The sequence below is a fragment of the Moschus berezovskii genome, chromosome 20 (genome assembly GCF_049115385.1).
Source record: "Moschus berezovskii isolate FMDL1 chromosome 20, NW_MosBer_1.0, whole genome shotgun sequence".
NCBI classification, from domain to species: domain Eukaryota; kingdom Metazoa; phylum Chordata; class Mammalia; order Artiodactyla; family Moschidae; genus Moschus; species Moschus berezovskii.
This window is the reverse complement of record NC_142479.1, coordinates 59,446,936-59,470,879: the sequence shown is the minus strand read 5'-3', so window position 1 is coordinate 59,470,879 and position 23,944 is coordinate 59,446,936. Positions and strand designations below refer to the sequence as shown.

At 56.1% G+C, this 23,944-nt stretch overlaps 2 protein-coding genes across 7 annotated transcripts; one reads left to right on the top strand and one right to left on the bottom strand.

Moving 5' to 3' along the window:
- Positions 1–8,532: 8,532 nt before the first annotated feature.
- On the top strand, positions 8,533–19,913 carry CYB561 (cytochrome b561). Of its 4 annotated transcripts, none has more exons than XM_088829202.1 (6): positions 8,533–8,610; positions 17,642–17,859; positions 18,650–18,748; positions 18,984–19,087; positions 19,231–19,388; positions 19,574–19,913. In XM_088829202.1, exons 2-6 carry the CDS (start codon positions 17,655–17,657, stop codon positions 19,764–19,766), a joined length of 759 nt encoding a protein of 252 aa, XP_088685328.1. In that variant the 5' UTR covers positions 8,533–8,610; positions 17,642–17,654; the 3' UTR covers positions 19,767–19,913. The 4 variants fall into 4 exon arrangements, with proteins under 4 accessions (XP_088685328.1, XP_088685326.1, XP_088685327.1 ...); XM_088829200.1 differs by lacking the exon at positions 8,533–8,610 and adding an exon at positions 9,418–9,556; XM_088829201.1 differs by lacking the exon at positions 8,533–8,610 and adding an exon at positions 9,433–9,556 and having other exon boundaries at positions 17,645–17,859.
- On the bottom strand, positions 10,837–17,485 carry LOC148774766 (uncharacterized). Of its 3 annotated transcripts, XM_088829205.1 has the most exons (4): positions 17,376–17,480; positions 17,020–17,242; positions 12,139–12,261; positions 10,863–12,026 (listed from the first exon to the last, which is right to left on the bottom strand). In XM_088829205.1, the coding sequence occupies exons 1-3, from the start codon at positions 17,467–17,469 to the stop codon at positions 12,168–12,170; spliced, it is 411 nt and encodes a 136-aa protein (XP_088685331.1). In that variant the 5' UTR covers positions 17,470–17,480; the 3' UTR covers positions 10,863–12,026; positions 12,139–12,167. The 3 variants fall into 3 exon arrangements, 2 of the variants coding, with proteins under 2 accessions (XP_088685331.1, XP_088685330.1); XM_088829204.1 differs by having other exon boundaries at positions 10,864–12,261; XR_016035549.1 differs by having other exon boundaries at positions 10,837–14,292; positions 17,020–17,485.
- Positions 19,914–23,944: the final 4,031 nt, after the last annotated feature.

The window sequence follows — 23,944 nt, the reverse complement described above, 5'->3', positions numbered from 1 at the left end:
TGGACTGGACATCCGTCCCAGAGAACCTCCAGGGAGTGTGAGTCCCTTCCATTCCTGGGACCGGTGCTGTCACAAGTTCAGCAAGTTTCCATCTTGGTCGCATTAGCTGTGTGCGTGGAAGGGAGCCCAGCAGTGGTCAAAACACTGCCCAGGACCCCAGAAGGCAGGCTCTGAGCCCGGGGCCTCTCACGAAGCCAGGCCTAGTATTTTGCCCTGATTGCGCCCCCATCACCAAAATTAATAATCCCTTCTGTGCTCTGGGGGCTGTGTGGGTGCTGGGGGATAACGTGACAATGCATATTAATGTCAGGCCATGTCTATGGAGCAGGGCATCTACGGGCTGTACACATCTTTAATGTAAACTTCCCAGCAACCCTATGAGTCAGCTACTGTTTTGTTCCCATTTTACAGATGAGGAAACTAAGGGATGGAGAGGTTATTAAGTTGACTAAGGTGGTACAAGAGGTGGACCCCAAGTGCCCCCACTGTGCGCCACCGCACTGCCCACTCCGCTTCCACCTTCCGCAGTGCTCTCACCGAAGTGTCACATGCCATGTTCTTTCCAATCAGGGTGTTCTCCTTTTTAATCCTTAGTCTTAAGCCCACTTCTCCTGGTTCTGCCCTCCCGAGGTTATCTTTGTTCATGGTCCCACGTGAATTGGGGAGGACACCTTCCTCTTCCTGGCTCCGCCCCTTTCTCCAGGCCCACCACCACTGTCCCCACCTTGGGACAGACCCTCATCATTTCCACCAGCCCCCTCCCCTAGGCTCCCCTGTCTCTCTCCCTCCGGTCTGTCCTTACAGAGGTGGCAATGAATTTTTGTCCCAAAGTGGGGATCTGACCACAGCATCTGTTCCCTGGGAGTCCCGCCTGGCTCCACATCATAAAATCTGGACTCTGGAGTGTGAGGTCCAGAGTCTCTCCTGTGTGGCCCCTTCCTCCCCAGGGCTCCAGCTCTTGCCCCACCTGCACAGGCCCCTCTATCAGCACTTCCCAGAGGGCCAGTCCCCTGGCAGGTCTGGCCCTTGATAAAGTGTTCAGCAGTCAGCAATAAAGCAAGAAAATCAAAGGACAGTGAGATACGGAAAATCGATCAGAACACATCGGCCAAGTTGCCAGCTGCCCTATCTTGGTCAGAGTATCTTATATTCTAAGTGTTCTTCTATCTTTTATTTTTTAATAGTTCAAATACTTCTCTCATAAATCAGTGCTGGGAGAAAAATGATGACTTTTTTTTTAATGTCCTCATGCGACAAACTACATGTTTGCCACTGTAGTCAGATTCCTTTCATATGCTGACAATTCAAGGGCTGACGGAAGCTTGCCCCACGGGTGTGTCAAGCAGACCCTGATCCTTGGGCTCCTGAGTCTTTCCTGCCATTCTTTCCTTTTGTCTGCAGTGCTCATGGTCCCCAAAGTTGGTTATCACCACTGTCCCCCAAGGCCGGACCTTCCTTCCCCCAAAGCAGGCCTGCAGTGCCATCATCACGTTCACAGTTCCAGAGCCTGCTGCAGGCCCAGCCACCCATGCGCTGGGCTGGTTCGCTGAGAGGTTGAGTGTGTGGTGGTGAGGGGCTGTGGGTGGGAGTGCCCAGGCTCCCCCTGGCCTCAGCTGTCAGACCAGGGCACGGCCAGCTCGCTCCTGCTCGGATGGCCCCACTGGGTGCCAGAGACTCTTCCCCAACCCCAGTGGGGCCCAGCTTGGAGCTCAGAATCCTAACGGACCTTAACTCACTGTCCCCAGAGGGGCCAGGAAACTGGGTAAAACCGCCCATGCCCTGAAGCCTGGAGATCATCTCTCCTGGAAGCCTGGGGACTCTCAGGTCAGACAGAAGACAGAGGTGGAGGGGAGGGGGCGAGACTGAGAATCTGAGAGAGACTCAGCGGGAAGTACAAGGCTGGCGTCGTTGGCAGAGGGGGCAACGTGGGGAGCCACAGAGGCGGGGCTGGAGGACAGCCCTGTCAGAACAGGGGCAGTGGGCACCTGGAGCCAGGGTCTGGCCAGCCTCCCGCTGGGCTGTGCACCTTTGGGGTCTGCCTGTACCTTGACAGACCCAGGGCCCCCGAAGGGCCTCCAGCCCCACTGGCAGCCCCAGCCGCATCCTGCACCCAGCCTGATCTCCATGTCCCTCTCCTGGGACCCTTCCGTAAACAAATGCCCCGGAAAGCATCAAACGTGGGCCAGAGGAGGGACTCTTAGGGGGGAAAATGACACCTTGTCTTTCGCTCACCTTGGAGTAGTTTCCCTGCTTTAGGAGACATGGAGCAGATGTCTCCAGAGGGCTTTTCATGAAGACATCAGGCACAAAGTCTGTGGAGGAAAAGAGGTAGTGGCCTTCTGTGGCTGGGCAAAGGCCCCCTCAGTCACCTCCCTGGACAGCGGAGTGGGTGGGTTGACCAATGTGCAGAAGAGGAAGAAAGAACCTGAGCTGACTCCCTTCTATTTTAGCAGACCTTCTGTGATGGTCAGCCGGCTGGGGAGACACCTCTCCATGGAGGAACTGGATGGGGCAGGCCAGTGGGACCCAGTCATCTTGTGGGGGGTGGGTGGAGAGGCTAGTGCTGTTCACTGCACATGACTGCCACTGACCTGGTCACCTGGATGCTGTGGGGATGCCACGGGGGCAGGAAGCAGAGCACAGGGTCTCTAAAGGGCTTAGAAGCTGGGCTCACTGGCATGGCCCCATCGGTCTTGACTCCTTGGACAAGTGAAGCCAGGGCTGAGCCCCGGGCCAAATTAAGCTTTCAGAGGTGCGTGGGTTTACCAGATGAAGACAGGCCTGTGGAAGGTGAGAAAAACTCAGCATGGATGAGAGCACTCGAAGTCACATCCATTTAGACTTGACCTTGCCTTCTAGCTGTGAAGGGCACAGTGGACAAAGGGATGTCAGATGGCAGTGACTTCGAGTCTCCTTGCCTTCCTACAGCCTTAGACTGTGGGACCTGAGAGATGGCTCTCAGGGTCATCACTCACGGGCCCTGGAGCTTTGGGGTGAGCTCCCCAGAAGACCTGAGCTACTGGTTACTGAAGGAGCAGGAGGGCCTGGCTCTGGCCCCTGGGATCCCTTCAGGAGCAGGAGGTGTGACTGCCCCACAGTGGGGCATGAGGCAAGAGCTGAGGGGATCAGCTGAGGGCCCTGGTTCTCCCTGGCACCTGCCTACCTCTTAGGGTCTCCTACTGGCTGGGAGGGATCCGAGGAAAGTGGCTTCTTAGGTGAGGGAATTTCTAAGCTAAGGTCAGTCATTCAGTTCAGTCCCTCAGTCGTGTCGACTCTGCGACCCCATGGACTGCAGCACACCAGGCTTCCCTGTCCATCATCAACTCTTGGAGCTTGTTCAAACTCATGTCTGTCGAGTCGGTGATGCCATCCAACCATCTCATCCTCTGTCGTCCCCTTCTCCTCCTGCCTTCAATCTTTCCCACCATCAGGGTGTTTTCCAGTGAGTCAGTTCTTCTCATCAGGTGGCCAAAATATTGGAGTTTCAGCTTCAGCATCAGTCCTTCCAATGAATATTCAGGACTGATTTTCTTTAGGATGGACTGATTTGATCTCCTTGAAGTCCAACAGCTAAGGTCAAGGTACCTTCTAATCTAATCTGCTCTCATATCAAGGACCTGAGAGGAGCACCGCTCCTATCAGCTGGCCTGATAGAAGCACTCAGGCAGGAGGTGATGGTCCAGGTCAAGAGAATTAAAAAGGGTGACGGGAGGGGCAGGGCAGAGAGGGGCGAAGTGAAACCTCTGACTCAGGACAAGCAGGCGGCTGACTTGCTCTGACCATGGAAGAGCCACCAGCCTTGGTGTGCTCGTCAGGGATGATGCCTGGTCTGTCCGCCCCTTCCTTCTGCTCCTTGGGGATCGGCTGCATCTTGCTCTGGAAGCGGGTCGTCACAGAGCCGCAGCTGGGATCACTGCCTGAGCCTTTGCCCGTCTCCCACTTGGGGCATCCTCCTGACTGTGGCCTGGTCACCTTGCACTTTCGACTCAAGAGGCCTCCACATCCTCACCACGCTCCTGGCATGAGGAGCTTGGCTGGGCACCTGGGGCTGTGGGGCCAGAGCTGCAGCAGCTTAAGCAGCCAAGATGAGTGCTCAGTTGTCACAGGCTCTGAACAAAGTGCAGGAGGCCCAGTTCTGTGGTTTACAGCTGGTTAGCCGGGGTGATTACCCACTCCAGTGTTCTTGTCTGGAGAATCCCAGGGACGGGGGAGCCTGGTGGGCTGCCTTCTGTGGGGTCGCACAGAGTGGGACACAAAGCGACTTAGCAGCAGCAGCGGGGGTGATTATACGGCTGTCATTATTGGTAGCTCACACCTTCCTCCTCCTGTCTCTGCTGACACCACTGCAGCTTTGGCCAGTCCTCACCCCCGCCTTACACCCTTGCTCTCCTGGGTCTTTCTATTTCAAAATATTTATTTATTTGGCTGTGCCAGGTCTTCGTTGCGGCATGTGGGATCTAGTTCCCAGATCAGGGATGGAATCCAGACCCCCTGCATCGGGAGTGCAGAGTCTTAGCCACTGGACCACCAGGGCAGTTGCTCCTATGTCTTTCCTGCTCTCCACAACGCACCTCGCGCTCACATAGCAGGTCTTCAACATCTGCTAACTGATGCAATGGCTGACGGGCTCAGGGAGCACACTGGGACACACGCTTCCTTGTGGTTTCGTGATGGGGGAGGGGGGTGCTGGTCCGAGTGGGGGTCATGCTGGGGCTGGGGCTCCAATGCCTCCTGCTCAGGCTGTTCCCCCAGCCACAGGCAAACATGGGCTGGGCCGGGGGAGCTTAGTGGTGCCCGAATGACTGGGACTGATGTTTGGATTCTCCAGATGACGTGCTCAGATGACAGACACGGTCAGTGCCCAGATACAACCCCGGAACCTCTGGTGGGGGTCTCTGCCACACACGTCACATCTTCACCCTCTGCCCTCTACGTGACCTGATACCTCCTTTCTCCTCTGTCCTCACATGTGGCTGGGGGATGAGGAGGGCCGGGGCAGGAGGGAGGCGGGATGGAGGCAACCTGTTCGTTCTGGTCCCGGGCCTCTGCCCTTCTTCCCACACCATCCCTCTGCTGGAGTCACTTCCGCGGGCCTTCCCTCCACCCTTACTTCTCTCTCCTCCCACAGCCTTTGCCAGCACCCCTTTATGACAGCCCTCCCTGCCGGGGCACTCCACCCACTTCCCCTGCTTAATCTTCTTCCTTTCACCTGTTACTACACGCAATTATGTTTCTCTGTGTGTGTGTCGTTTGCTTATCTTTTAATTATCTGTTTCCCTCACTTCATGTCAAGTTTCATGAAAGCAAGGACCATGTCTGTCTTATGGATTACTGTCTCTCTGGGGCCTGGAACAATGTAAGGCATAAGTGGGCACCCAATAAACTTTCGTTGAAAGGAAGGAAAAATGGTCTTCCTCCTGATCCTCACCCCTCGCACCCCGAGCGCTGCAGAGATCACACAAAGGCTGGGAAGACCCACCCCTTCCACTGCCTCCCACCTTGGGGGCCCAGCACCGGCTGGTCCCCAGCCACTTGTGCCTCCCACATCCTGTTTGCTCTGGGCGGCAGAAATGAAAGTTGGCCTGACTGTCCCAGTTCTCATGGCTTTTCCATTCATCCTGCGGTGTTCTCTTGGCTCGTGGACAGGTTACTCTTGTTTATCTCAGTCTTGTTTTCCCAGACTGGACCAACTTTGGGGTCAACCCAGGACCCGTAGCCTGTGACGTCCCTCAGCCCCCTCCCCTCGCCTTCCAGCGGTCCCAGGCGACTCACTGCCTTTGTTGGAAGCTTTGCCGCTTCCCCTGCCTCGGTGCTGCTGCTCCGCCACCATCACTGCGACCCTGCTGGACGCCTGGCTGCTCCTGCTCTCGCTGCTGACTTTCTGGCCACCCCTGCTTCTCAGGACTGTAAGAGAGGATTTCCCTGCTGAGTTATCATCGTTCCGTTCAAAACTCATTGAAGTAGCCATGTCCTTTCAGAGTCAGACCAGTTTTCTCTCCAGGAAGTTGGGGCAAGTTCTCCAGGAAGCAGGTCTGACGATGCCGCCCCTGGCTGGAGGCCGCTCTCCTGGAGGGGGTGCCCTTCGACCATCTGCCACCTGAGCGCCAGGCCTACCTCCCGGAGCCGGCATGGGGTTTGGATCTGGCGTGCGGATCCCTGATCCCTATGCCAGCAGTGCCGGGTGGGCCTCCTCGCCTGCCTTCCGGCCAGCACTCCTGCTCTCTCCCTGCTGTCCCTTTGCCAGGTTAACCCCTGCTCGCCCTGCGGCTCTGACACTATGCCGTGTCCCAGAAGCCTCTGTGACCCTCACATCTGGGTGAAGTGCCCTTTCTCTGCACTGTGAGGCCCTGAAGAGAACAGGGCTGTGCCAGCCTTGTTCATTCTTACATCCCAATGTCACCCGGCACATTGAAGGGACTTGATGAAAACTGTAAAGAATGAACAGATTGTGTGTGTTTGCATTTTACAGTGACTTAGACCTGGGGAACCCATCTCCACTGCCTTTGACTTGGTATTCTCTGCAGCCCAAGGTCAAGGCCTCTGCCGAGGCACATGCTGAAGAGGGGGTGACTGGTGTCTCAGCCTGCTGGGGGCAGAGACACTTTGTTGGGGGGGCGGGGGGGAGTGGGCACTGCTGGAGGCCCTTCTGTCTTTCCCACGCAGGAGCAAGGGTAGGGCTGCCAGATAAAATATAGGATAGCCAGGTAGATTTGAATTTTGGATAAACAGCTAGTACGCTTTTAGTAGATTGTACGCCACATGTGGTGGCAGTGGTTTAGTCACTCAGGGGTGTCCCACTCCCTGCCACCCCATGAACTGCAGACCTCCAGCCTCCCCTGTCCATGGGATTCTCCAGGCAAGAATACTATAGTGGGTTGCCATTTCCTTCTCCAATGTCATATGTGGGACATACTTGTGCCAAAAATTTTTTAACAGGGCACCCTGGGGGTATTGTCCTTCTAAGTCTGGGAACCCTAGCAAGGCAGATGTGACCCACCCGCTGCTAAGGGATCTGAGCTCCTTTTATAAAGTGCATTCTGCTCAGTCTGGGTTCTTCCTGCTCTTTGAATGCTTTTGGCCAGAGAACAGGGAATGCTCAAGGCGTGGTTTCCAGGGCTGTCACTAGCACGTTTAATCCAGTGTATCTCCCTGCATCTCAGCACCTTGACCCCAGGTACTGAACTCGGACTCCAGCTACTGGACTGGGTGGTTGGGGAAGGCCTTTCTGAGGAGGGGATGTTTAAGCTGAGATTTGAAGGAATAAGCCAAGTGATGATCAGGGAAGAACATTCTGAAGGAAAGTGGCCCGTGAACTTGGTGAGTCTGTGGACCACAGAGGCTAGTGTAGCGCAGTGAATGTACGAAGGGAGGTTTGCACAGGGGAACCTTGGTCCACATCCTTGGTTCCCAAGAATTGTTTAAGGCTGTGCCCCTTGCCGGTCACCACCCCCGAACTGCAGGGTGGATGCTTCTCTGGCCTCCCAGGCTGAGGGCCTCAGCAGCAGGGACGGGGGAGGAAGCGAGTGAGTATCCATCACCCTGGCTCAGGGATACTGGCAGCAGTGGCAAGGTCACGTGGCCCTGGTGCTTGACTGCAGTGTGGTGGTATCGTCTGCTCTTTAAAATGGTGGAGACATGCGTCCTTAGAGCTGAGTCCCTGTGTGACTGGTCCCTGTGGAGGCAAGCTGCCTTGCTCGGAGAGCCACCTCCACCCCCTCCTGACAGCTCTGCTGGGGGCCAAGTGTGCTCTCCTCTCTAAGGGGAAAGTGCTGCTGCTCAGGCCACAGGGCTACGGGGTGGATAGGAAGACCTCCCTCCCAACACAGCAACTCTCTCCTGGCTTCACAAGGGGCTTCCAGCCCTACACCAGGACGCTCAAATCAGGTCCCCAGTGAGGCTCTGCTCCTCTGTGCAGCCCTGCCCACCTCAGTCCTCCTCCTCCAAACCCAAATACCCAGGCCAAACAGTGGGAAATGGCTCGTTTCCAAGGACACAACTCACAAGGTACTTGTGGCCTGCTATTTGCCTGTCGGCATGTGAAGGAAGCTGTTTCTTAATTTAAAATGTCCATTAATTCCCTCTGGCTAGAGCACTACCCCAACAAAACTTCTGTTGATGGCAGATTTAAGCTTGGTCACTCAGAAGGGGTGGGCCCAGCTGTGTTTGCCCCATCAGAAGGTGTGCCCAGGGCAACAGGCACACTTAGGTGTCTTGCCATGGCTTGAGAGCATATTCTATCTGTAAGGAGGCACTGGATCCCCAAAGCCACCTTGGCCAGGCCCATGGGGAGCCCACAGTGCTGGGGTCGGGGGTGGGGGTGGTGTCCCTTTGCTGAGGTTCTTTCAGGTCTCTACAGGAGGAAACCCCATTTCACTACTACCTCCAGGCCCGTGGTGAGTCGTGCCAGGCATCCGACAGGAAAGAACCTTTTGTTCTGAGCTTGTAGAAAGTCTGAGCTGGACTTGTTATCTACTCTCAGCGCTTCCTGGATAGGGGGGCCTGGATGGGGCTGTGCTAGGGGCTGGCTCCCTGTCTTGGCCTTGGTTCCTTCCTCTCTTAGCCACGCTGGGGAGGCTGCAGTGGCAAGGTCTAGGCCTTCGTGAAAGGCTGGTGAGAGCTGATATTTATCTTTAGGCTGCTGATGGGGGAGGGGGGTGTATGGATGTGGGTGGGGTGGTAGGTGGTATAGTCTGAGAAAAGTCCCTGGCTTGGGAAAAGGGGGCACATCACCTAGTGTGTGTCTGTGTGCCTAGTGTGTGTATGTGTTAGGGGTGTGGGTGCTGCAGAACTGGGGAGGCACTGAATTCAGCCTCCCTGCAGAGTGACACCTCCTCTTTCCAGGTGGCGAGGGTGGGGCGAGTCCCCAGGATCAGGGAAGCGGCAAAGGAGGGCCAAGCCCTGGGCCACGTCTGACACCTAGTGGCCACCTGAGCCCGGGGCGGGGCGAGGGCTGAAGGTGGGAGGGAAAGGAAGGGCGTGAGGGAGGGAATCTGGAAGCGCGGCGACCAGGCCGGAGGAGGGTGGCCGTCCACCGGTACTCCCCCGCCCGTCTTCCCCAGGTCGCGCCTCGGCTGGCCAGGCAGCCCACCCCGGCTCAGCGTCGCCCGCGGCCTCCGAGTCCGGCCTAGACCAGGCGGCCCCCGCAGCAGCGGGCAGCAGCGCCCCGTACGCCCCCGAACGCGCGGGCCCCGGAAGCCAGGCCGCGAGGCCCGCCTTCGAAGGTTACCCGAGCTCGGGTCCGGAGGCCGGGTCGTTGTGGCCGCGGGTCTAGCGCCGCAGCCCTGCCACGCCGGGGTCAAGGTTCGGGCCTGGCGGGGCCCCGAACGCGGGCCAGGCACCATGAGGGGCCCGGCCCGGTCGCGGGTGCGCGTACCCGTCGCGGCACTTCCGGCCCCCGGCCCCCGCCCGCCGCGCCGCCGCCGGTTGCCATGGCGACGTGGTAGCGCGGCCGGCAGAACCGGCGTGGCAGCCCGGGCGCGGCGCCGGCGGCTCGTGGGCCAGTCGGCGGCGCGGCGCGGCGCAGCGAGGACGAGGTCCGGGTCCGACGTCCGGCCAGGTAGGCGGCCCGGGCCGGAGGGGGCGAGCCGAGCCCCGGCGGGGAGTGGGGAGGGGGCCGGGCTGTGTGCCGCGGCACCGTGCGTTCAGGGGTGCCGGGCCTCGGGCGGGACCGCACCCGCGCCGGAACGGGCCAGGATCCCGGCGCCGCAGCCAGTCTTTCTCCGGTCCTCTCCTGCCGCCAACCTGACTCACTGCACCTGCTTGCCTGGGCTCGGGGCCACGGAGCCCGGCCCGACAGTAAAGAGCTCGACTCGCTAGCTGTCGGCCGTTGGCCCCGGTCTGCCTCTGTGCCTCGTCTCTTTGGAAGTTAGAAAGGGGCGGCAGGGAACCCCAAGTTTATGTGTAGATGCACGGCTGATGTTTTGCCATATTCCAGAAACTAGGCAGGGTAGAAGCGCATCAGCCAACATTTGCCACGACTGTGCTTTTGAAACCTGAAACGGAGCTGCCGAACTGCTTCTAGTGGCCAGGCCTCCCTCCCTCTGCCTCTTTCCTTTGCGGTGAGGTGTCTAGCCAGGAGGTCCCTTCCTCATTCTTCTGGAACACCCCCAGCCTCTTGGTGGGTGAGCAGGAGTCTCCCCTTCGGGAAATCCTTTCTCCTCGGCCGTGGTAGGCCCTGAACTGTGGGTACAGGGATTGGAGAACTAAGAGGAGGAAGGGATCTGCTGCTGCCTCTGACACCTGGGTATGGGGGGGCACGCTCCCCCACCACGCCCGCTTGCCCTGAACCCCAGGGCACCACAGGAGGATCCAGATGGACCCCGAAGTCCCAGCCACATCTTTAGAGGCTGGCACCCCTCCCAGGTCTTTCTCCCTTCTGGTTGTCCCTCTCCTCTCTCATGCCACCTTGGCTTTGACGATTTTCTAAGACTCATTAAATGAAGCTCTATCTTATCTGGGTTCTGTTCCTTCGTTTTCATAGCAAAAACAAAAAACCCACAAAGCTTTGCTACCTTCTTATACGTATCTTGATTTCTTCTGTGCAATTGGATTGAGGCAGAAAATACAGGCAACTTGTAAATGCCAAGGGGAGCCCCATACACAGAAAGGGCTGCTACAACCTCCCACCCCCACCCCCGGGGTAGAAGGGGCCACCAGGACCTGAGTGGAGGCTTTGCTTGTTCCACTGCTTCCCTGCCTGCGCCATCTTCCCTGGGGCGGCTTCTAATACAAAGTGGTTCTAATGCTAGAAGATTCTGGTGGAGGAATTCACCCCAGATCCAGGGCTTTCTGCCCAGTGTGGGGATTCATGGTAGGCAGAAGGGAGGGTGTGGATTTATTAGAGGGGGTCATGCTGTCTGCAGCCATCTGGCTGTCTACAGCCCCAAACCTCATGGGTCAACAGCTTCTGATGTGTGCCTCTTCCTAAGGTGCTCTTAGAAAAAGATTTAGTTTTTGTGAGATTGCTATTTAACCGAATGCCTACTGTGTGGCGGGCAGTGTGCTAACACTGGTACATACTCTGCTTCATCTTTGCTACAGGCCAGTAAGATGGATCTCAACATGCCCCTACTGTTTGGAAGAGGAGTCAGGCTCATAGAAGGCTCTTGGCTCCCTGTCATGAACAGTGGGGCTGGCTTTGAAATCATGTCCATCTGACCAGGGCTGCATTGTGACATTCTCCTTCCTCCATTAAAAAAGTAAATAAATAAAGAGAATTGTATTTTACAGTCACATCAGTATAAAGACAAATATAATCCAGGCTGGATTAAAAATTAAAATATTTTATTCAACCCTAGAAGTTTGTTTTTTCTTATGATTTTAACAGAAATCAACACCCTTTTTTGTGAGTCCCTACAAGTATTGAGAGCCCTGACACCGAGCCCCTGGACCTAATGGAGAACTGGGCTTGGTGTCGGACCTCAAGCTCCCTTCCTGGGGGTTTCCTGGGTGCCAGTGCTGAGAGTGCCCCATCTAACAGCCCAGCCCTCATTTTGCCTTGTCTTTCATCACATTCGAGGATATTCTAAGACAACTGAGTCGTTGACCCCTTGTACCCAAGAAAAGATCTAGCCCCCAACAAAATCTTTTCTAACCCAATTAAAACGTTGCTGCTGCTAAGGTCTGTGGCCAGGCTCCTGCTTCCAGGCTGTGGGCGTCTGTGGTGTCTGGTCCTCATAATGAGATTAGGCTTGGTGGCCTTTCAATGAAGGCCCCTGGGCTCAGGGAGGGAGAGGGATGCTTGTTGGCACGTTCAAACCCTGCGGCAGCTCCTGGCCCTGGTTGATCAAGTTAAGTGGGGTCTGACTGCAGGTGTGTGGGGGTGGGGTGGGGTGACGGTCACAGCCTGAGATTCCAGAAGCTACCAGAGACCCCAGATCCCCATCCTTTGCTCTGACAGGAAGGAGGGCAGCCGGATAAGGGTCCACATGAGCTCACACAGGTGCTTGGTCTGGTGGACCAAGGAAGTCTCTGGGGTGCAGGTGGGCTGCTTCCAGGCCCTTGACGTTGCTGCCCGCATGGCTGCTCTGGGAACACAGGAGGCCCCAAAGCTGCCAGTGTTCTGAGGTACCACCGTTAGGAAAGAGGGAAGGGTTAGAGAAGGAAATACAGGGATAGGATTCAAAGGTATCTGCTTACTAGGGAGTGAATCCCAGCTGATTTCACGGTTAGCAGATGCGCCCGTGTTTGTGAGTGGGTCGGATTCCAGCCAGAGGCCCTGCAGTATCTTCTCTGCACCCCTCGTCGCTGGAAGCAGCCGATCTGTGCGCAGAGATGTGCTGTCAGTTACACTGAACCGAACAAGTGATGGGCAGTTTCGTTGCTGAAGGGGTCTCAGCTCATTTTCCGTGAAGCACAGAACCCGCTCAATGCTTTGTCTTTTCTGTATATCTGGATTTTTTTCACTTAGATGTCATTGGCTGTGAGGTCAGCCAATAAGGGGGACTGGTCTTTCTCTTTTGTGTTTTCCTGTCATCCCTCATACTCAGGTTTAGAATCACCTTCAGATTGGAAGGGGCTACAGGGGAAACTGCTTAGGCTTCTGTGAGTCCACAGTCATTCTTTATCTTTGACTTCCTCTGGGACACCTTGTTACTGGGGTGAAGTAACCAGGAGAGATGCCTCTGGAGCAGTTATCATGAAGATCCTGCATTAGTCTGTCCCTATCACCTCTTCTCTCTAACCCACCCATTTCTACCTGTAGCCTTTTCTCCCCAGAAAGCCCATGGGGGACACCAATGCTTGAAGTCATGGTGGGTGTGAGCTGCCTTAGAGCGGGTCCTCAAAGGGGTAAGAAGGGCCCAGGAGGATGGAATGGGAAGGGAGAGGCTGTCCCAGGGCCATGTTTCCGAGCAGAGTCAGGTCTTCTGAATCCTGGCTTCAGTGCTGAGGAAGCTTTCCACTCTCGCCTAGTTACTGGAGTTAGAAAGCGCAGAGCCACACCCCTAGTGGGCATCCCCTGTAGGATGGCCACTCCAGCATGAATCCAGTGTGCCCAGTGGAGTTTAACTCAGGGGCCTTTTACTCTAGAATCTGCCTCTGCTCTGCATCTTGTCTGCAAGGCCCCAGAAGACGGGGGCCACATCTCATCTCTATGTTCCAGCATCCAGCAGTGTGGCTACTGCTTTGTAGGCACTTGATAAACAACTGAGTTGAGAAGTTCTTTGCCGCGGATGATTTTGGACAAGTCATTCATCTTCTTGTCCAAAATCATCTGCAGCAAAATCTTCTTGGGCTTTTCTGGTGGCTCAGACGGTAAAGGATCTGCCTGCAATATAGGAGACCTGGGTTCGATCCCTGGATTGGGAAGATCCCCTGGAGAAGGAAATGGCTCCCCGCTCCAGTATTCTTGCCTGGAGAATTCCATGGACAGAGGAGCCTGGCAGGCTACAGTCCTTGGGATCACAAAGAGTCGGACACGACTGAGCGACTAACACCTTCACTTTCACTATTTATCCTCTTTGAGTTCCAATTTACTCACGTGTCAAATGGGGGTAATACTCCTGTTATCATCATAGATTACTGGGAAGACTGAAAGAGAGAACTCGGGAAGAGCTGAGTACAGAGCAGGGCTCCCGCCCTTGAGGCACAAAAGCTCGCATCTCCAGGCCACCATCTCAGGGTGCAAACAGCACTGGAGTGTCGAAAGCAATAAGATTCAGACTCCCAGGGGAACCAGGAAGCTTCAGTGAGGACATTAAAACCACGTTTTGTCATCACACTGTTCCCACGTGTTTTCAGCACCACCAAGTGAGTCTCCATTTCTCAGTGGACGCTGCTCGGTGTCCTACAATTTTTTTTTTTCGGGCACAGCTTGCAGCATGTAGGATCTTAGTTCCCCAACCAGGGATCAAACCTGCGCCCTCTGCATTGGAAGCTTGAAGTCTTAACCACTGGACTGCCAGGGAAGTCCCTGTCCTACAATTTAACTCAACACTGACACCACCTACCTGGAGACAGGGTTAGATCTCACATGTTAAGGGCTTAGCCCCACGAGACTGTCCCCTGACCCCATTCAGATGCTAACTGCAAGTCCAGGTTGTCACCTGTGCTGCTGACTAATAGGCTACAGATCAGAGCTTCCCATGACCCCCTTCTTGGGTTCAGTTAATTTGGGAAAGCAGCTCACAGAATTCAGAGAAACTTGCTAGAATCCTGGTTTATTATTTAAAAAATTCCAGCCAGGTGAAGAGGTACGTGGGGCAAGATCAGGAAGGGTCTGGAGCACTGGAGCTTGTCCCCGAGGAACCATGTGGATGTGTTCGCCAACCCGGGAGCTCTCCAAAGCCTGTCCTTTGGGGGTTCAAGGAGGCTTTGTTATACAGGCCTGACTGATTAAATCATTGGACACTCATGGCTGAACCCAATCTCCAGCCCCTCTCCCTCCCCAGAAGTCAAGGGCGGGACTGAAAGTTCCAACCCTCCAGTCACAAGGTTGGTTCCCCTGGTAACCATTGCCCAGTTACCTAGGGGCTTCATTAACATAATGTAATATTAACATAACAAAAGAAACATTTATGGCTTTCTTCACATTGAAAATTCCTAGGGTTTTAGATGCTCTGTTGCATACATTTCTTATTATAAATCAGAGTACCGTGGCTAAGAGAACTCCCACTTCTGCCCATCTCGTGATGAGACCGGCTGGGAAGGGATAAAGCTGGCTGTGGCTTGTGTCACGGCGGAGCGGCTCGGGACCCAGGAGTGCCATTCTCTGCAGCCCTGAGCCCCGCTCTGTCCTCGCTGTCTAATAGGCGGGCAGACTGGCAGTCGGCTGGGGCAGAGCCCATTCTTTCTGTTCTTCCTAATTCAGACCTAATCAGATTCTGACTGTGCCCCGGGCTCTCAAGAGGAATCTAATAAAGGAGAGGAGGACAGCATCTCTCTGTTCAGAACAGTTTTCCTGTTGGGGTCGGCACAAGGGATCAGATCCCCGAGGACATCCGAGGGGGAGGCGGATGCAGCCCCTGCCTGCAGGGAGCTCACAGGGCTCTGCAGCAGAGAGGCCCACGTGGGCTTAGCGCAGGGCACAACCGGGGTAAGTGAGCCCTAGGCCAGCCTTGGGGACACAGAAGAGGGGACAAAGTGGTGAACAAAATGCGCATTTCAGGTCGTGGGGCAGGAGGCGAGGGGAGCGTGAGGTGGAGGGCTTACCACAGGTGGTGCTGTCAGAGCCGTGGCCTGGGAGCACCTCCCAGTGGACTCGGTAGGAAAACAGTGGGGGCTGCGGGTGGAAACCTGGATGGGTCAGTTAAGGAGCTGGCATTTGACCATCATGTGCTGGCAGCCCTTTGTGCCTGGAGGGGCAACAAGACTGGGGAGCTGGCTTTGTCCCTGTCCCTGTGGGTCAGGCAGACTGAGGAGGGGAGGGAGATGGGGGCAGAAGTTCCCGGCCCTGCTGGCTGGTGGCAGTGAAGGTGGCTGGGAGGGAAGTGATGGCGAGACCTGGGGGAGACGGCCACACTGGTGACCTGGGAGGTCAGGAGAGGAATGTGGCTTTGGATGTGTGGGCCTTGAAGTGCTTGGGGGATGTCCAGGAAGAGGTGTTAGTGGACAGCTAGAAATGGGGTTCAAAATTGGAGGAGAGGCAGACTGGCACTAGTTTTAGCAGTCTCCAGTGTAGGTGTTGAGATGACAGATGAGCAAGCAAGAGTTCCTGAAGTGTGGTATCACTGTGTCCAGGGCTTCTGGAAGCAGGTGTTCCCACCTGCAATGGGGGTGCTTCGGGAAGGTGTTTTGACAGAATGTATCCAAAATCTAAAAAAGAACCTAGCCCTTGCTCAGGATCCCATTTAGGGATTAGACAGGTGTGCAGAGATGATAACCTAGTGGTGTTTACTTAGTGAAAAGCTGAAAGCTGGCTAAATATTTGACAACAGGAGATAGGGGATCGGTTAAAATATGAAATTGTCCTGTAATAAGACAACCATGATGTGGATGTATGCTCACTGACACAAAAAGATGTGCGGGGTTTAGAATGAAGTGAAACAAGGTTAGAAATCGGTGTGGTCATGTTTCTGTAAAAGAAAGTATGAAAAGGATATAAATGAAAACATTGATTACTTGTAATTTCTCTGTTTTGTTTTTGTTTTTTTGCTTATCTGTATTTTACTACAGGGAGCGGGTTATCAACACTGCCTGCCCGCCCCCGCCTTTAAAAAACGGTGGCATTGCCAACAGTAGTCCAAGGTGGCAGAGGGAAGTGGGGGTAAAGATGGCTCGCTCACCAGGAGGACACAGCCTGATGGACCAGACACTAGTTCTCTTGAGCTGCACGGGGTAGAGGGTGAAAAGTGAAAGTGAAAAGTCAGTCGCTCAGTTTGCGAGCCCACGGACTGTAGCCCACCAGGCTCCTCTGTCCATGGGGTTCTCCGGACAAGAATACTGGAGTGGGTAGCCATTTCCTTTTCCAGGGGATCTTCCCCACCCAGGGACTGAACCTAGGTTTGCTGGCAGATTCTTTGCTGTCTGAGCCACCAGGGAACCCACTGTGCTCAGTATGTATTAGGAGGGATCCCACAATGTGTTAGTCAAACCTCTCTGCTCAGCTGCTGTTCTCTGCTGGTAATAAGGAGAAGGAGGGTGTCTCCAGGGCCACTGGGAAAGGCTGGGACAGTGTAAGAGGCGAGCCAGGGGAATGGAGTGCTGGGCCCTCTGGGAGCCCTGGCGGAGCCTTTCTGTGGCCACAGGATGCTGGCTGTACTTGCTTATCCACTACCTCCTCTCCTCCCATCCCCCCTGGCTGCCACTCCCGCCCCAGTGTGGGAAGAACCAGCAGGTTCCTGGTGAAGAGCTGGCACACAGGCCTTTTGGAGCTGAGGCTTGGCTTTGGTGACAACCAGGCCTGGGCATAGGAGCCAGGAAATGCCTCCCACTGGTCCCTGAGCTTGGCTTCCCCAAGCCCCATTGAGACCTCTATTCTCCTATCTGCCCCCATTCCTTGTCTGCTGGATGGCAGCAGTGACATACATGCTCTGTCACCAAATCCTTGTGAGCTACGTGACCCCAGGAGTCCGTACTTACCCTGCAGGGCTCAGTTCAGGAAGCCTGGCCTGGGAACAGTGCAGGCTCACCACCCTAGGTGTGGCAGGGAGGAGGCGAAGGCAGGAAGGGAAAGGGCTGCTTGAAGGCTCCTGTCTCCCATGTCCTTTCTGGTGAAGCAGCTCAGAGCACATCCCTCTACTGGCTGCTGCCATGCTGCTGGGGGCTGCTCTGTTGGCAGGACTTCTCTCACCTGGGGCTGGAGCTAAAACAGCAGGCAAGGGGGAGTCAGGCTCCCATTTCTCACCCCAGATGCCCTTTGTGGTTCATCTGGAGGAAAAATTCCTGCATCTTCAAGGAATCTGCTCACTTCTCTGTATTTCACCCGTGAACCCGACCTGAGAAAACCCAGGGCCTCATGAAACAGAAAGCACTGCCATGGGGCCCGCCTGCTCTGCCCAGAATGTGGAGAACCTTGACTTGCACACTCATTGCAGGTGGAAGTGCAGCCAGGTGCGGTCCGGTTCTGCAGGAAGCCAGGCCCCTCCCGCTGGGTGCTTGCTACTTGGGGGAGTGAGCTGAGAGGGAGGCGGCAGGGCTGGGCGTGGGGCGTATCTTTGGAGGCTGTGAGCCATTCTTCTGAGCTCTGCCGTCTTCTCCACAGTAGCCGCCTCAGCATGGAGGGCCCTGCCAGCCCAGCACCCGCCCCCAGGGCGCTGCCCTACTACGTGGCCTTCTCCCAGCTGCTGGGCCTGATCGTGGTGGCCACGACTGGTGCCTGGCTTGGTATGTACCGAGGCGGTATTGCCTGGGAAAGTGCCCTGCAGTTCAACGTGCACCCCCTCTGCATGATCATAGGCCTGATCTTCCTGCAGGGAGACGGTGAGTCTCTGGGTGACACCACCTGGGAGCGGGTTTGAGGGACCCTTCCACCCTGGAAGCTGGCTCACAGCCTGGGGACACTGGGAATCCAAATCAGGGCCCCCCGAGGCTGCTGGGTGGCAACACCTTTCTGACTTAAAACGTGTATGTGTGTGTAGATGATGGACTTGGCAGAGCTAGAGCTCCTCTCTCTGGGGTAGAATCCAGGCTGTGGTTGGCCATGCACTCTGCCTCAAGGCCAGGGGGCCATGGCCTTCTTCTAGAAATAAAAGCTGGATCTAGCTATTCTTCATCGAGGTGGTCCCGGTGTCAGCAACCCCTTCAGCAGCAGACTCCTAAGAGGCATTCCCCAGGCCCCCTGGCCCTGTGCTCAGCCGGAAGAGGGGGAATTCACTTGGGATCACAAGGTTCTGCTTTGAGAACCAGGGGTTTCCCAACCAGGGAGCCTGCTTGCTAAAAGTAGTGAATATGTGATCAGGCTTCAGTGCTGGACAAACTGAGGACCATCAAAGCTAAGGGGCGAACTCAGAAGTTCCGTGGTACCTTGGTGTGCCTGCTTGATGAGCCTAAAACATAGCCTGGAATACCCCGGGACAGCTGATGAGAAGGTGCGGGGTGGGCGCGCCAGGGCGCAGGAGCCTTGTTTTCTTCCCCCTTCCTGTGGCTGGGGTTCCTGGACAAGCCCTAGACTCAGGTCCCCTCTTCAGCCGAGGGTGTGTGTCTCCTTGCTGCCCTGGCCGGAGGGCTGCGGGCTGGGATTAGCGCGCTGACTTTCCTTCTCACCCACAAGCCCTGCTGGTTTACCGCGTCTTCAGGAACGAGGCGAAACGCACCACCAAAGTCCTGCACGGGCTGCTGCACGTCTTCGCCTTCGTCATCGCCTTGGTGGGTGAGTTGGGGGCCGGCGCGCCCTTCCTCCACCTCTGCTGACTTGGGGGAGTAGCTGCTTCACTGTCCAGTCCCCGCCCCTCCCCACCAGCGCCCCCAGGCAGGGACACTGGGTGTTGGCAGCCACCGAGGCGGGAGGGGAGCCCAGAAGTCCCGCCAGGCAGGCTTCCCTCGGGTCACCGCACCCCGTGCGTCCCCATCAGCCTTGTGCTCACGCTGCCCCCACCTCCCGCCAGGCCTGGTGGCGGTGTTCGAGCACCACAGGAAGAAGGGCTACGCCGACCTGTACAGCCTGCACAGCTGGTGCGGCATCCTGGCCTTCGCGCTCTTCGCTGTGCAGGTGAGTCCTCGCAGCCGGGCGGCGGGGAGCTGGGCCCGATCCGGCTGTGGCCGGGCGTGCGCCCGCAGGTGCGCGCGGGGCGTCCCTGGCTGCGCGCAGCGGGCGCAGCTCGGTCTCCAGCGGCGCCTCGCCTTTCCCCCCAGTGGCTCGTGGGCTTTAGCTTCTTCCTGTTCCCGGGCGCCTCGTTCTCTCTGCGGAGCCGCTACCGCCCGCAGCACGTCTTCTTCGGCGCCGCCGTCTTCTTGCTCTCGGTGGCCGCCGCGCTGCTGGGCCTGAAGGAGGCGCTGCTGTTCGAGCTCGGGTGAGCGCCCCTCCCGGCGGCTCTGGGCGGGGCCGTCGCGCCGCGCTCTTCTCTCGGGGCGGGGCTCGGGGCGGGCGGGGCGGGGCTCGGGGCGGGCTGGGCGGGGCTCGGGCCTGGGACCCCGGGGCGTCTTTCCGGCTGGGGCGGACGGCACTGGGTCTAAGGGCGGCGCCCCAACCCCGCAGGACCAAGTACAGCATGTTCGAGCCCGAGGGCGTCCTGGCCAACGTGCTGGGCCTGCTGCTGGTCGCCTTCGCCACGGTGGTACTGTACATCCTGACCCGCGCCGACTGGAAGCGGCCCCTCCAGGCGGAAGAGCAAGCGCTCTCCATGGACTTCAAGACACTGACGGAGGGCGACAGCCCCAGCTCCCAGTGACGGGCGCCCCATCCCGGCCCCTCCTGTTCCGGGGGCCCGGGCAAGTGTCCGTCCCGCAACCGCCGCTGAGGGTCCCAGCAGGGCTGGACGCGGCGGAGGTGGGGGCGTGGGGGGCAGTCCTCCCTGAGCGCAGATTTTTGGGGTTCAGGCCCCCTCCGCTTCCCGCTCCTCGCTGCTGCTGTCGTTGTGTTAGTCCTGAGCACGCGTCCCCCGCCCCTATTGCCACACGACTTCCTTCCCGAGATGGAGCAGCTTTGGGTAAAGAGAGTAGCCCCGCTCCCCCCTCGAGGCCACAGCGAAGCTGAGACTTGCTTTGTGTGATCCCAAACTCCTGCCAGGAGTCTTGCGGCCCGGAGGACCGGCGCTCTGAAGGGGCCCAGCCTCTGGCAGCGGAGCTAGTGACATTATATGTGAAATATGTTGGTGTCAGGGCCAGGTTCCCCAGGAGAGGGGAGGGACTCCCTGGGACTCTCTGGACCCAGGCTTTGGCCCAGCTGCCTTCTGGAGCCTTCCCTTTCTTTAACCCTTTAGCTCTGGGGCGGCTTGGCCTTGGGGGCCATAGACTTGGGACGAACCTGCTGTGAGCCGCTTCAGAGGGCAGCCCAGAGAAGAGGCTGGAGGTGGGCCTGGGGGGATGCTGGGGGGCGCTGGGCCACCTGCAGGGGCTTCTGTCCCCGCGGGCCAGGCCTCCGCTCCTGACCCTCAGAGCTGCTCTGACAAGAGGGCACAGGCCTTTCCCCGTTTAACAAAAAGCTGCCGATAGAAAAGGATAAGGTGCCCCCTTTTGATTTCCATGAGGAGGGTTTGGGATGGCGGTCTCCTCTCCTACCTGCGGCCGGTCTTTGCAGGAAGTTGGGACCAAGACGGAATCAGATTAGTACCCCCCCCCCCCCAACCCCATGAGTGTGTGACGCTGTTAGCTGAGTCGCTGTTTGCCTTCGGTCTAGAAATAACGTGATTAGAGCATTGATCTCTGACTTGGCAAATGCTCTCTCCTTGTTTTCCTCATTTTTCCGGGCTTTGAGGAACATGGCGCACATTCAGACAAGACAGAGTTGACTTAAGACATTAATAAAATTTCCAGTTCTGACTACCGTTTTTCAGCAGCTGCCTCTCCCAGCTAAATGCTGCCTTCGAGAAGGGGGGCTTATCTCCACTAATACTCAGATTCCTACAACTCGGCCTTTGCCGTGGGTCCTGCCTCAGGCGGGGCTGCTCCTCAGGGCAGGTGGCGGCGGTGGGCGCCCTCCCCAGCAGGGCTGCCTGCTCCCCACCCCCACCCCGTGGGCGCTCCGGCTCTGCTGCGGCTGGCCAACCCCCCACCCATGCCGTTTACACTGTTCTTTGATCACCTGGTATAGTCGATGTTTACACGTGGGAAAACTCCACCTTAGACAAACTACCAGAATAGGATTGTGTATCTCCCTTGCCAGAACGGCACAGAGAGAGACAGAACCTTGGATTTGCAAAAAGAAAAATAGTCTGAACACTGGCCTGTTTGCCAAAGCATATGCTGGATAACTAATGAGCCAAAAAGCCACCCCTCCCCCCCCACGCCCCAGCCAAGCTGATCCGTGGTGGCTTGTTTTGTTTTGCCTGTGGCCAGTCTTCGATGAAGTACAGTGTAGTGCTGGTACAACAGATGATTCAATAAACGTCTACAGCAGATCTCTGGGCTGTTATCTTCATTTCCTGTGGCAGTAAAAGGAGCCATCTCTTTTAGCAGATACATGAAGTTTGCCTACCAGGGTCGAGAGAAACTGCATATCCCCAGGCTGGGCACAGAAAGTAAAGTGACTCATGCTGTTTATCACTTCAGAGCACTACAGGCTCTGAAATGGTCCTCGCTCTGGACCCTAATGAGGGAGGCTCTTCCAAAGGGTTAGAGAAGTTCTCTTCCCAGATAGGGTGTCCTGGAGGGTGGAACCACAAGAGCCTGATGGGACGTTGGCAAGACGCCCTGCCTATTCCATTGACCTTTTTTGTTTTAAAAATGTCTCAAAAAATAAATTAAAATGTCTCTTCATTCCTTAAGAAGAGGAGCAAAGCTTTGAGAACAAGCTGAGATTCCACTTTAGATCAATCCCTGAGGGTCAGGCAAATGTGTTTCCAATGAAGCTGGGTGTGACCTCAGATCTCACCAGGATGCACCATGTGCTCCTGTCACTTAATGGAAACTTACTCGGGGGCTCACTATTGAAAGGGACCCTACAGAACATCCTCTGATAAGGTTAAGTCATCCTTCGATGACATGGATTCTTACTTCCCAGCACTTTCTTTTCTGTATCAAATCTGGTGTTTAGCATGTCTGAGCCAGAACTTGAGAGGTCTTTGCTTGATACATCTGTAGAGCCTCCTGAATAAGGGTGTGTATGTGGACCTTCATCTGCTTAACGGCCTGAACATGTACCATGTGGCCTGCTACATGTCACAGGGGGGACCTTGTGGTCAGGTTCACGGGTGGCTGGCTGCGAGGGCAGAGGCATCCTGACCCAGTGAGTGTGCCATCTCTCTTATGGCTTCTGCACCAGCTTCTGAATTTGAAGGGTCTCTGTGCTTGAATATTTGAATGATGCCAGACACCAGGCTGCCTCTTTCTCCAAGGGAGATCGCCTTCCCACTGGGTCGGGAGCCTCGAGAGGTCACAGAATTCTCTTGCCCATGGCACAGTTGTGTCTCCGAAGGAACTCAACTTGGGAGCTCCCATTTTTAAAGGTGAAAGATGCTACATTTCCACTCAGCCTCGGCCTGTGGGAGTGTGACTGCCCAGGTGCATGTGTGCACAGCGGTGTGTCAAACTAGAAAGAACACCTGCCAGGGAATGATAACAGCGAGGGGAAGACCTCCAAGAAGGCACAGAGGGCACTGCTTCCCGCTGCTCCAGTGGCCCTTTAGTCTGGTTCAGAGCCAACAGCTGTTCAGAATTAGCTTCATAGGAATTCCTTTCACCTTTCATCAACTGCCTCAGGAATCCTTAAAAATCTGTGTGTTTTTTTCCCCCCCGCCCAACCACTTATCCACTTATCTTTTCTGCTCAGGCTGAACTTCCAGAGTTCTCCGCTCTTTGAAGGCAGTTCTAGCATCCAGGTTGGGATGACCGCACACCTGTTCTCCTGCTTCCCCAGTTGGGTGCTTTGAGGGAAATGGATATAGTAACACAGCAGAAATGTTTGTCATCACAGTCTGGGGTTGGGAGGAAGTGGTCTCCTTCCTTGCTTGTCCCTGAAGCAGACGGACAGGTTGCAGCTGGGCGGGAAAAACCCATGACTCTGTCCTTAAGGAAAGGTTTTGAGTCTCCAGCCAGTTTCTGGAAATCTGTAGCCTCTCCACAGTGTAGCTGCCTAGTTCTCTATATGGTGAGGATTGGACATTTCTGACGAGATTTCTTTTTTAAAATTGTACATTGTTTTCGGCTGCACTAGGTCTTCGTCGCTACGAGTGGGAGCTGCGCTGGTTGCGGTGCGCAGGCTTTCTTTTCATTGCAGTGGTTTCTCTTGTTGCGGAGCAGGGGCCCTAGGGCGTTTGGGCTTTAGTTGCCCCACAGCACGTGGGATCTTCCAGGTCCAGGAATTTAACGTGTCTTCTGCTCTGGCAGGTGGATTCTTAACCACCAGACCCAGGGGAAGTCCCTTGACTAGACTGCTGAAGGAAAAAGTCACTGGAAGCAGTGGGCTTCCAGCTTTAACCAAATCAGCCTTGGAACTATAACCGGGGCTGTCCCCCTGCCTTGGGCATGCAGTATCTAACAGCTCTAATGGGCAGCCTTGGATTTTGGGACGGTCACTGGGCTGAGGTGTAGCCTCAGCTATTAAAATCAAACAAGGAGAGGAACTCAATGTTCCCTTGGCCTGGCTGGAGAGAACTCTTCCATGGAAGAAAGAGCCTCCTCGCTTTCTCAATGAACGCGGCAGGCCTTGGCTGATGGGCCCTCAGGACTGTCTTGTCCATGGTTCTCTCCAGCCCCTCACAGTGTCCAGCTCTCAAGAGAGCTCTGTAGCTTCTCTGAGTGAACAAGAGCCCAAAGGGGTGGCTCTAAATATCCCATAAACGACCAGCCAAACCATTAGGAATTGGGCCCCAGCCAGCTGTCCCTGGGGGAGGCATCCTTAGCATGGTGGGCTTCAGTGACGGTGGCCCGAGCCAGCTCCTGGAGAGGTACTGTAATGAAGGGAGAAAGC

What these genes read in the sequence shown, in the direction of transcription:
- LOC148774766 (XM_088829205.1), bottom strand. Translation starts at nt 17,469, where the DNA reads ATGAGTGTGCAAGTCAAGGTTCTCCACATTCTGGGCAGAGCAGGCGGG. An exon ending in GAGGCCCTGGGTTTTCTCAG is followed by an intron (nt 17,243 to 17,375) that starts GTCGGGTTCACG and finishes CTGCTGTTTTAG; the next exon opens with CTCCAGCCCCAGGTGAGAGA. An exon ending in CCTGAACTGAGCCCTGCAGG is followed by an intron (nt 12,262 to 17,019) that starts GTAAGTACGGAC and finishes CTCTGCGCACAG; the next exon opens with ATCGGCTGCTTCCAGCGACG.
- CYB561 (XM_088829202.1), top strand. Translation starts at nt 17,655, where the DNA reads ATGGAGGGCCCTGCCAGCCCAGCACCCGCCCCCAGGGCGCTGCCCTAC. An exon ending in CTTCGTCATCGCCTTGGTGG is followed by an intron (nt 18,749 to 18,983) that starts GTGAGTTGGGGG and finishes ACCTCCCGCCAG; the next exon opens with GCCTGGTGGCGGTGTTCGAG. An exon ending in TCGCGCTCTTCGCTGTGCAG is followed by an intron (nt 19,088 to 19,230) that starts GTGAGTCCTCGC and finishes CTTTCCCCCCAG; the next exon opens with TGGCTCGTGGGCTTTAGCTT.